At 39.2% G+C, this 12545-nt stretch overlaps 1 protein-coding gene across 5 annotated transcripts in view; it reads right to left on the reverse strand.

Moving 5' to 3' along the window:
• Positions 1-12545, reverse strand: part of ELMO1 (engulfment and cell motility 1) — a 585897-nt gene that overhangs the window by 359646 nt on the left and 213706 nt on the right. For all 5 annotated transcript variants that reach the window (XM_086398481.1, XM_086398483.1, XM_086398480.1 and 2 more), the window contains 2 exons: positions 9598-9697; positions 1124-1275 (listed from right to left, as the gene is read on the reverse strand). In XM_086398481.1, the coding sequence (XP_086254607.1) occupies positions 1124-1275; positions 9598-9697 (252 nt within the window). The remainder of the gene's footprint in view (positions 1-1123; positions 1276-9597; positions 9698-12545) is intronic.

Consider the following 12545-nt stretch of genomic DNA (forward strand, 5'->3'; position numbering starts at 1 on the left):
TGACCTGAGAGAGCAGGGGCAGCACTTACTGGGAGCCAAGTCACATTACTGCCAGCCAATATACCAGAGAAAAGGCCTGTTGTGAGAACTCCAAGGAAGCCATAGTTTCTGTCCTTCCCAAGGCTTAGCTACTCAAGTCATTCCTCGGTTCTATAAAACACGCCAGTATCCTTTCAATAAACTCCCTGTCCTAGTCAGGATGCTTCTTGCCACCTGCGATCCAAAATACTTTCATTGATCAAGTGGCATCCTACAAGGATTCCTTCTCAGGCTGGTATCATCAGAGGCAACCTTGCTAGTTATCTAAGAGTGGGGAGGAGAGATTCCCCCAAAACCCAAGGCTGCTAGGGCAGCTATCTCATAGCTCAAGCGTCTTAAAATTTTGTATTTTATAAAATACACTAGAAAAAGGTTATTGTAATCACCTGGAGACAAATAAAGAAGTCTGGCTTTAAAAACTCCTAATTAACTATGAAAATTCTCGTATTGCAGAAAATACTGTATGATTAAGGATAAAGACTCTATTGAGATTGTAAGAGAACAAATTGCTTTATTGTATCTTATTAAAAGAAAAGCTCTACACTATCTAGCAACATTTATCAGAACTGAGTCCCTACCAAGGCATTGCTGCTAAGCCACTTTAGTCGTGTCCGACCCTGTACGACCCCATAGACGGCAGCCCACCAGGCTCCCCCGTCCCTAGGATTCTCCAGGCAAGAACACTGGAGTGGGTTGCCATTTCCTTCTCCAGTGCATGAAAGTGAAAAGTGAAAGTGAAGTCGCTCAGTCGTGCCCGACTCTTAGCGACCCCATGGACTTCGGCCCACCAGACTCCTCCGTCCATGGGATTTTCCAAGCAAGAGTGCTGGAGTGGGGCGCCATTGCCTTCTCCGACCAAGGCACTAGGGACACACTAGTCTCAAGAAGAGGCAAGGGGCGCACCCAGGGCAAGTCACTGTGTCATGTCAGTGTGATGGGGGACAAACGTGAGGCATGGTTTGATTATATAACAGATCAAGATTCTTTTTCTGTATATATTTAATGAAACCAATACCAAACCATCATGGGAGCTGTCTGCCTGAAGAACGTTCCCTCCCCCTGTGGCAGCGTTGATCTTGCTCACCCTTGGAGATGCGGAATGAGTTGGCCGATGGTGATCTCCTGTGCCACCTTCTGATAGAGGTCGTGGCTGTTGAGCACCATGGACTCCAGAATGGCCAAGGACCGTTGCAGGATGGAGACATCTATGGCCGACTTGTTGACAAAACTTGCTATCTGAAAACCCGAGAGAGACACAATTGATTACTCACGCTAAGCAGAGCAGAGAAGCAGAGAAGGGAGCAAATGAAGTCAATCGGTAGCTCATTTAAGAAACACCAGCTATTCAGTGTGAGAAGTACCTGGAATTATAGCAGGATAGCCAGAAATGTAGTGTCAACAATGACTGTTCACCACCTTATTACAAACCTCTATTTATGGCCTATTTCTCTAATTTGGTAATAAGCAATTTTAGAAAGGAGATGGTTTCAAAGAATTATTCTGTCTGGTGTTTTTGGAATGGTTCGTCTGAGTTTCAGCTTTCAGGGGCAGATAATTTCAACACATATATTGTAAGAACTCTTGTGTTTCTTTGAGACAGCAATTTCAACATATACTAATAGCCATTGCCTCCCATTTTCAGGCTACTCCTTCACCCATACAACCCATGGCTTTTATGTTCTTACTATGCTTCTGTTACATTCTTAAGGGACTCACACAAATCACACTTGTCAACACAGTTCAACTGGCAACTTTTCAGTCACTGGCTAATCTCCTTTTTATTCCTCAGTGAAGCACTCTTTCCCCCATTCTTTCCATTTCTTATGGTTAAAATAAATTCTTCTAATCACTCTCAAATTTAGCAAACAGGAAACCAATTAAATCAGAAGTGCTAAAAGTTAAAATAGTCGTTTAAGCTCTAAAATACATTCCCTTAGGAATTCATCACTAAAGCCTCAAACATAATAAATCAGAATGTAAGAGGGAAGTAAAATAAGGGTTAGAATAATGGATCACAGAAACCCAAACACATGGGTACCATAAAGGTTTTATTTTAGAGGCCTCATTAAATGTTATTACTGTTTGTTGACAACTCACATTAAAATGCTATTATTATATCATCATAATGACTGCTTTCTTAAAAGCTATTTGGTTCCATGACAAATTGACACTTATAGCTTCCCCTTATCAACGAATATTTCCCTTTTTGCTATTGCATTGACCCCTTCTCCTCATTCCCTCTTCATCTTTGCACAAGATAAAATTCAAAGGCACCATGGCAACTTACAGTTACCAGCTCAACCATTTTTAGCCCAATGACTCCCCAGTGAAAGCAGAGGGTACAGTGAAAAACAGAGGTGGGCAAGTACAGTTATCAGTATGCTCTCTGCCTCCAGATACACCTGGATTTAGGAGATAGAAAATATGTGACATAAAGAAATAAAGTAACATTATACTAGTATATTCCAAAAGGGTATTATTTTATAATACAGACTATAGGAAGAGTATGAGATTTTTAAGATTCTCAAAAGACTGCTTTAGCTCCTTTCACAGCTAATAAACTTCTTCAATGTGTTTACTGTCCCTGGCAAGCCCCTGCCTTAATCCTCACTGTCTGGGTCTATTCTCCTATCAGATCTACCACGATGAGGCCACTTTTCTTTCCCTAAGTCCATCTATCTCTCACAAAAATCCAGTGACCCTCATGCTGTGCTTAGGGTTAATGCCTAACTTAGACCTCTTCTAAATCCAATATTAATTCCTTGACTTCCTCATCAATGCCACACCAAACACTTTTCATGATCCCAGTACAATTTTTGACACTTATTGGAAAAGAGAAGAACTTATAAAGAAATATGTTGACAATACCACTGATTTCTTGGCACTGATTCTATTTTCCTTCCATGCTCCTATTCTTATTTCCATGTAGTAAATTTGGATGTACCTTTAAGACTCTGTGGAGAATCTTCTAGTTGAAAGTTTATGACCAAACCCCCTCCTCCACCCTCTTGCCTTCATCCCCTCTTTTCATTCATTCAGGTAATAGGTGTTGACCATGTACTACAAAACAGGCTTGCACTGACCTAGGATCTGGAAATCAAGAGATGAGCAAAGCCACATGCTTTTTAACTTCAAGGACCTTATAATCTAGCAAAGATGGACACACAACAGTCATTTACTATGAAGTATGTCAGAGAAGGCAATGGCAACCCACTCCAGTACTCTTGTCTGGAAAATCCCATGGACGGAGGAGCCTGGTAGGCTGCAGTCCATGGGGTCGCTAAGAGTCGGACACGACTGAGCGACTTCACTTTCACTTTTCACTTTCATGCATTGAAGAAGGAAATGGCAACCCACTCCAGTGTTCTTGCCGGGAGAATCCCAGGGACGGGGGAGCCTGGTGGGCTGCTGTCTATGGGGTCGCACAGGGTCGGACACGACTGAAGCGCCTTAGCAGCAGCAGCAGCAGCAGCAGCATGTTACATGCTTATTCTTGGCATCCAAAAGTATAAGTCCACTTAGATATTCTAAAGTCTAAAATTAAATGGGCTAAAAATCAATCTCACTGACTTCTTTCCTATTCCCCTTTTCTCAAGTATCACCTTTCTCCAAGTTTGCCATGATCATTAGTGATAAATAGTCCCAGTTCCCTACTTTCTGTCTCTGTGAACACATTTGCAATGTCTGAAAGTGTTAGTCGCTCAGCTGTGTCTGACTCTTTGTGATTCCATGGACTGTAACCCACCAGGCTCTTCGTCCATTGAATTCTCCAGGCAAGAATACTGGAGTGGGTTGCCATTCCCTTCTCCAGGGGATCTTTCCAACCCAGGGACTGAACTTGGGTCTCCTGTATTGCAGGTAGGTTCTTTACCATCTAAGCCACCAAAGAAGCTCTGTGCAACATCTACCGTCTCACATACATGAAGTCATATATGCACATTGGAACATGGTCCAGCTCATTCCTGGGTTACTATGACAGCAGCTTCTTCAATTTCCTCTATATTCAAGATTTCCCTCTGATACAAATTTACCCTCTACTTCTGTAAATATGCCTTGACAGTATTTCCTTTCTGGAAATACTCAAGAAAGCATGCATCTGACTCTTTAGAGTCTAATGTACAATTCTGTAGGAGATACTAGTTGTCTTTTGAAACTAACTTCTATCTTTTGGCTTATTTATCAGTAATTTCAGCTTGACATTTAAATGACCCAATACTTTCATCTAATGAATACTAATAAACAAGGTATCAGGGCTGACTGAGCAAACATGATGACTGTCCTCATTGGTGAATGGACAACTTTGTGAAAGTTTAAATGTTACTTTCTATGTCTAGTTTAAAAACTACAGATCGCAGTATAGCTATAGAAGGTTAAAAATCATCTTGTTAAATTTTAATTTCCCTTGTCTTCCTCAAAATCAATCATGACTTCCTTTGCCTTTAAATTTTTTCCAGCTGCATTTCTGTACTTTGGCCAACATGGGTGAACCAGCCTAAACCTGTCAAAGTACAGGTTCTTGAAGGTAGGTCTGTATCAGAGAGAAAAAGAAGGAGGAGGAGCTAACAATAATGATATCTATTACTTCCACATGCTTCCACTCATTTTTAAAGTGCTACCTAGAACTTTGGGAAAGTTATACACACAATGCCATATTTAAAATGGATAACCAACAAAAACCTACTGTACAGCACGTGGAATTGCTCAGTGTTATGTGCTAACACCCCTGGATGGGAGGGGTGTTTGGGGAAGAATGGATACATGTATACGCATGGCAGAGTCCCTTCACTGTATACCTGAAACTATCACAACATTGTTAATTGGCTATACCCCAATCAAAAATGTTTTCAGTGTTAAAAAAATAAAAATTAAAAGAAAAATAAATAAATAAAGGTGCTACTTAGATAAAACATAGGAATATTTGGGTGACTTTTAAGAAGTTAAGGGGCATCACAGTGTATGAAATCAGTAATACAACTTTTTAAAATCACAGAAACACTTTGAATTACTTAGAAAGAGACCTTAAAATTATCCTCTGTTATCAAAACTGAAAAGATACATGGAGAACATGGAGCCCCTCTCCCATATTTTAAGTTATTCAGGCAGTGGTCCATAAATCTCTCAAGCTTTTAAGAGGCAAAAATGACTGGGTCTCTAAACTGAAATTGGCTGGATGTTTATCTAGGCACTGAAAATACTGCAGAGTGAACCAGGCCCTCCTGCAGAGCTAAGGTTTCAAGAGCATTTGTATAAAACTTTCCTTCCAAGAAAAGGCTCTGATGTTATACTTGGCCAGGGTAAAACCAACTCGTAACACAGAAAGTTCTAGGTTGTTTTTCTTTTATTTCATTTCTTTCTTCCCCATGCCTTCTGACCCTCTCTCTAAGTCACCAAATCTTTAAAAAGCAGCAACATTAAAGACTGGCATCAAGGGATTCCAAGTTTCAAAGTGTTCATGAAATGATATTTCTTATTACAGAAAAACTTTGTAAACTAGACTCGAGATCCACACATAACAAAATAGATAGCAGAGAAGGATATCAGGGCTGGCAGGGAAAAAATATTTCTCCAAAGTCGTATGAATTTGGCATTAATAGGAAGCCAAGTCTGGACCACAGAGATAAGCATCTTTTGTCAGCACATTTCCTAGCTGATTTTTGTCTAGATAAAGCTCCATTTAAAAGACAGTTGCCTGTATACAATTCCTGGGTTGTCAAAGTGCTGAATTTGATCCAGCTAATGAATAAAAAGATAACCTTACAAAAACTTTCAATTATAAAGTCATTTTCTGATGACCACTTTTTAAAATTCACATAAGGAGTAGAGCTCGAAGTAGCAATGCAAGGAAATAGAATGGCTAGGAATGAGGCTGGAATACATTATAAACATGTTGTCTTCTGAAAAATACTCAATGTTTAATTTAAACTGCCAAGACTGCTAGTCTTTGCTTCCCTGAATCTAATATGATTTTTTGGTTAATTTCAATGAGCGAAAACCATTTTCATAAGCAGTTAGAAAATTAGATTATTGTCAGTCTCTTTAACCACATCTCCCATTTAAAGAAAGATACCTTTGTAATTCCTTTCCATTCATGGCTGAAGTTTTACTTGAAATATATTTTAAATATGGTGGCACTGTATTCTTTTTTTTTTTTCCTTCAAGTTTTAGAGTTTAGAAAAATACTTCCAAAGCAAATTTCATTTATTCATTTTCACAGAAATGTATTAAGGTCTGACTCAATGCCACGCCCTGAGGAGAGAGGCCAGAAGAAAGCCATGGTTCCATCCTAGCTTTCTTGGACTCATGGTCTTGGGAGAGCCAATCAAAAGAACAAAAAATTCATAGGAGAGTGATAAGTGATGGAACAGGGGCATGTACAAGATTCAAGGAGAATGGAGAGCAGAAGAAATCAGTTAACTCTGCCCCAGTGAGGTCAGGGAGGGCTGAACAAGAGGCTATGCTCTTTCAACAAGTCTGCTCTTCTGTCCTTCAGAATCTCTTCTTTCCAACATTTAAAGTGCAGGTACATGCTGATGCGGGAGGGAGCCCTGAAATGGGGGGCCAACGACACCCCACTCTCCATAACCTCACTCTACCTCCCCAAGCCACTGTGTCCTCCCCTCCTGACCAGGAACACACACTTACTGCTCTCTTCTGCAAAGGATTGCTACAGGAATCAAGAGATAGTGTTGCTGAAAGCACAACCTAATTTCAAGGAATTCACGTTGCGAACAGCATTGTTTTTATAGCAAAAAAGGCTATAATATCAAAGAAGCAAAGCAATTTGAAAGTAGAAAAGAAAAGCCCACCATAAATCCAGAATGAATTTAAAAATTTTAAGTATAAAAAATATCTGCAAAACCCAGTATCTTCAGATTTAAAGTTGCCTCCCAAGAACTTTTTTTTGTAATTGGAAATATAGTTGAGTTACAGTGTTGCATTAGTTTTAGTACAGCAAAGTCATTCAGTTTTATATGTATTTACGTGCATGTGTGGGGGTGCTCAATCTCTCAGTCAAGTCCGACTGCGATTCTATGGACTACAGACCTCCAGACTTCTCTGTCTACGGGTTTCTCCAGGCAAGAATACTGGAGTAGATTGTCATTTCCTTCTCCAGGGGCTCTTCCTGAGAGAGGGATTCAACTCTCATCTCCTGCACTGGCAGGAGAATTCTTTACCACTGCCCTACCTGGGAGGTCCATGTATATATATACATACATATTTTTTTTAATTTTTCAGATACGTTTCCATTACAGGTTACTAGAAGATATTGAATATAGGTCCTTGCACTATATAGTATATTCCTATTGTTTACCTATTTTATATATAGTAGTGTATATATGTTAATCCCATACTCCTACTTTATCCCTCTCCTCTTTCCCCTTCGGTAACCATAAATTTGTTTTCCATCTCTATAAGACTGTTTCTGTTTTGTAAATACATTCATTTGTATTACTTTTTAGATTCTACATACAAGTAATATCATATAATATTTGTCTTTTTCTGTTTGACTTACTTCCCTTAGTATAATAATCTCTAGGTTCACCCATGTTGCTGCAAATGGCAATATTTCACTCTTTTATGGGTAAATAATACTCCATTTCTCTAGAACTTTTATCTTGGAGAGACAAAATACAGTAATATTTTTCAATGCATTTAAAACCTGACACTTATATTTATTACCTGCCACCACCAAAGGAGAGTACTTCCTAACACATCTGGATTACCTTGGCTTTCTCTTCTACACTCATTTCTCTCTCTCTCTTTCTTTTTTTCTAAGCAATTCATGCCACTGATAAATACAGGCAAAAAGAGGCTTCATCCTTCTTTTTGTGTTTTCTTGAGTAGTTCTTACTACTCATTTTTTCTCAGCTTTATGCCCTTACGTAAGAAAAAAGGATTCAGAGGTACATCAAGAAGACCTTGGGTTCCCAAACAGTTCTTGCCTGAAATAAATAGACAACATCATTCTGGTATTCAATCTGTGAGACTTTCATTCCAAACATCCTCATTCGACAGACTAAGGGCTCTCCTATGCTCTTCAGTTTAAGGCAGTAACTCCCTCCAGGTACTGATTAACTTCAAAAGGAAAAGACGTAACTTCAGAGTGGGGAGACCCAGTGGTATCTGCTGGGTCGCAACCACATAATCAAGGTCACCATTAATAAGAGGTATCAACATCACATATTCTAATGTGATCCTCTAAAAAGAGCACAACATTACTTCTCTGACATTCTTGCCAAAAATGCATAACCTTGATTTAAGGGAAATATCAAACAAACCCAAACTGAGGGACATTCTACAAAATAACTGACCAGTATTCTTCAAAACTGTCAGTCATGAAAGACAAGGAAAAACTGAGGAACGATCATATTGGAAGACACTAAGGAGACATGATAACTAAATGCAGTCTCGAGTCCTTAACCAGAGAAAAACTGGTGAAATCAATTAATGGTGATAAGTCTTATAGCACTGTTAATTTCCTAGTTTTGATAATACTGTTATTATGCAAAATGTTATCATTAAGGAAGTTGGGTGAAGGTCATTTGGAACATTTTGTACTTTTTTTTTTTTTTAATTTTCTATAAGTCTACCATGATTTCAAAGTAAAAGTTCTTAAAAACTCAAGTGACTCATCCTGGATTTTGTTTTTATTTTCTAGCTTTCACAAAGACTCTCTGAAATTATTTTAGACCATTCTTCCCAGGAATCTAGACCTGTAAGATAAATATATGAATTCCAAATATCTCTTCAGTCTCAGTAACAGCAGAACGAAAGATGCCAATACATTTATAAACCATTTCACAAATACAAAGAGAGGAAAAATAAGTTAACAAATTAATGATGATGATTCTTGATTTAACACTACGTTTAATAGTTGAAAAGTCAAGGCTATTCATTTTTGGTTAGAAGACTGGAAAGAGAATTGTAAATCTGCAGATGTGTTTTTATTACTATTCAACGGCTAGGGATGGTGGGGAGCTCTTCTGCTCCCTCCTCACACCAGGTCCACCTCTGCCTGCCCCTTTGTTAGCTTCCTCCTAAGGACAGCAGGAACCAACTGAACGAGTTGATCCCAGAGACACGTACTACAACAAGATTACGAGTGAGCAGGCTTACTCTGCCCAAGAGGCATGGACCCAAGCACCCCATTTTCTCTTACATTTCTGCTTCAGACCCAGTCATGTAGCAATCAATATATTTTGCCTCTTTCCCTTCTCCTGAACACCTAGTTGAGGAGAGAAGGTTCAGGAAAGATACTAGGAACTCTAGTTAGGTCTTAAAAACAATGGAGCCCAGAAGAGGGGTTTTAACATGTCACCTTGACTTCTCTCAACTAGGGGTTCTCTTGTACAACTCCTATGATCCCGCTGGGGAGAAAATGTCATTTTTATATAGAATTTAGGCCCTCAGACCACCATATATATAATACTATCAAAAATCACACTCACACTTTAACACAAAGAACTAAAGGAAACAACTTTGCAATAAGCTCAAAGCATAGAAAAATATCTGCAGAAAACCAAGTGGTTTGAGCTTGGGAAGCACAATCTGAATTACCTTCTTAATGAATGCCACTGAAAACGTATCCCAGGACACTATTCCATGGTCCATCAGCTCCACAAAGGCCGTCAGGGTGAAGGACAGCATGTCTCCAAAGCTGGAAAACACAAGGAGGCGTGAGGGTGATAGGCCAGGAGTTCAGCACAAGGAGAGATGGGAGTGAGAGAGCTTTAGAGGGATGAATACAAGCAGAACTGGACAAGATCACTGGGATAAGCAGCTGGGCCACAGACAACGTCCTTACACACGTGGCTCAGTAGGAAGGAGGCAGGTAGCTTCACAGTGAGAAGCCTGGGCCTCTGGGGGACAGACCTGGATTCACAGTCTCACTCAGGTGAGCTGTGTTGCCCCTGAGCGGGTCCCTAAGATTCTCTAAGCCACCGTCTTCTCCACTGAAAAACTGGATAGTGAAATCTGTTCCATCACAGGGCTGCTGGTAGAGCACTGAATAAAGTTCAGCATACAAGCATTCAGAAAATGATAGCTTAAAAAAGCTCCTCAGCAAACAAATATTAGGAAGAGGGCAACACGCTTCTCTTATTATCTCTGGGTATCCAACAGGGAAGGTTATAAATAAGTCTATTAAAAGTATGAGCACTTTGCAAAAGATTCATGTGGCCCATAAATACCTAGGGGTGTGTGTGTGTGTGTGTGTTTGTGTGTGTGTGTGTGTGTGTGTGTTTGGTGAGTGCATTTACACACATACACACACTCACAGATACAAACATATATGTAAGTAAGCATATTAATTTCTATGTTACACTGTCCAGCATTTTAACTTTAGTTAACAGGCTTTATAGAATATCTTTCTAGAATATTATAGATAATAACGATTTGCTGGCCATTGACTTGCTGTGATTCAGAAGCTGTAGGAAGTGCCTCATGAATGAGTTAGAAATTTAAACAGATCAGGCAAACTCAGGTAAAAGAATTGCCTTCTATAATAGCTCCACCCACACCCCTTACCAGACAACAACCTGGTTTCTAGTGCTTACAAAACAACTTTGAGAATCTTTTACAGAAACTCACCTCTACTGTAAATTATCACCATAATAGTATTAACTTAAAACTCTCAAGGTAAGTTTTGTCTCTTCGGGTATATTAAATTACATCCATCAGAATCTCCATACTGTATACAACCATACTGATTCATATGCTTGACTTTTTAAAAATAAATTTAGTAGTTCCGATTTTTAATCTGTAGATTCCTATATATCATGACTGCTACTTTACAGAGTTTCATAAAGTGTTTAGATGGAGTCTTCCCATTCATTTTCAATGAACAGAATAGAAAACTGGCTCCTATTTCTTTTAAAACACCTTTGCAGTCCCCCTTCTTCCCAGTGTTCTCAGCCTGGCCTCCATGGAGGACCTTGGAAATCTTGCATCATCTCAGAAGCTGTGATGCTGAAAATAAATCTACAAAAGAGGAAGTGAATCTCAGGCAAGGACTGTAATCCAAAGGCACCAGACACAACAGAGGGGATGAGATGTGCTGGATGGAAATGGTTCAGTGGGTGGTTTCTGGAGTCAGACAGCAGAGGTGGACAGCTGTAAGTGGACAAGTCACTGACACAGTCTGTGCGCAAGTTTCCTCATTTTTTAAAACAGAGGATGACAATGATGCGGCTAGTGGAGGTGATACTTTACTCAAAGGATTCCTGGGGAGATAAAAGGAGTTACCACACGTACAGCCCTCTGAACAGTGTATAACACACGGAAGGCAGCATATGAATATTAGTTATCATCATTATGCAAAGAGGTATTTTAAAAAGGTACACGAAGCTCATGATTTTCAAATGTCTGTCTTCACTGTGACAAGAATTCTCTGTCCTTGGAACCAGAAAAAAAAAAAATTCAAGGAAAGCCAAACCTTTCAAATCAGATTAAAAAAGCAGCATATATTTTTAAAAGACTTTTCTGAGTCACAGACAAGCAATCCCCATCTTACAGGTTCCCCCTAGGTGGCATCAGAGAATCATGCCCCAAAAAGAAATTCCAAACCAGAAAACTCAAGCTCACTTTAAGAAAACAAAAAAAGTAGATAGTCAGGTAGAAAATGGACTAAAAGGACAAGTAAGAAAGGTTATAGAAAAATTCCAGAATGACTCTTCTACAATGAGTCATAAGAAAATCTAAACACTAGCTTGCAAAAAAAAAAAAGGAAATTTCTTCAGGAAAATAAGAAAGCCAGGAAATAAAAACAATTAGTAAGATTTATTAACAGATTATTAGATATTAGTATCACTGTGAAAACATTACATAATTATGTATAGAATTTTTAGTGAACAATATTATGTAATTTATTACTTTGTTGTATTATTAGTGGTAAACAATATTAACTAACTTCCCTTGTGGCTCAGACAGTAAAGTATCTGCCTGCAGTTCAATGCCTGGGTCAGGAAGAGGCCCTGGAGAAGGACATGACAACTCACTCCAGTATACTTTCCCCAAGAATCCCTATGGAGAGAGGAGCCTGGTGGGCTACAGTCCAAGGGGTCACAAAGAGTCGGACGTGACTGAGCAACTAACACACACACACAAACAATATTAACAAGTTTTTTACTCAAAAAAAGGGGAAAAAAAAAACACTAAGTGATAATGAACCTGGAGTCAGAAATGGCAAGTGCTCCAGTATTCTTTCCTGGCAAATTCCATGGACAGGGGAGCCTGGCGGGCTACAGTTCACGGCGACACGACTGAGCACACACATACATACACAACTGATAATGAATGGTTTGCATTTCTTTACACCTGGCCTGCTGAAAGATCTCAATTGCTAAAAAATGTACATGACATTGGAGGATGGCATTCATAGGTTCCATGCAGTGTAAAAACATTGCCTTGGTGTTGTCACTAAGAGAAAAGCAATGGAAACAGAAAAAGGAGTAACACATGGCTAGAAACAAGCTCTTCTTTACATTCCCTATATTTTGAACTAAAGA

Source organism: Bos grunniens, chromosome 4 (assembly GCF_055505025.1).
Source record: "Bos grunniens cultivar Pamir isolate PY7600 chromosome 4, Bosgru_T2T1.0, whole genome shotgun sequence".
Classification (NCBI taxonomy): domain Eukaryota; kingdom Metazoa; phylum Chordata; class Mammalia; order Artiodactyla; family Bovidae; genus Bos; species Bos grunniens.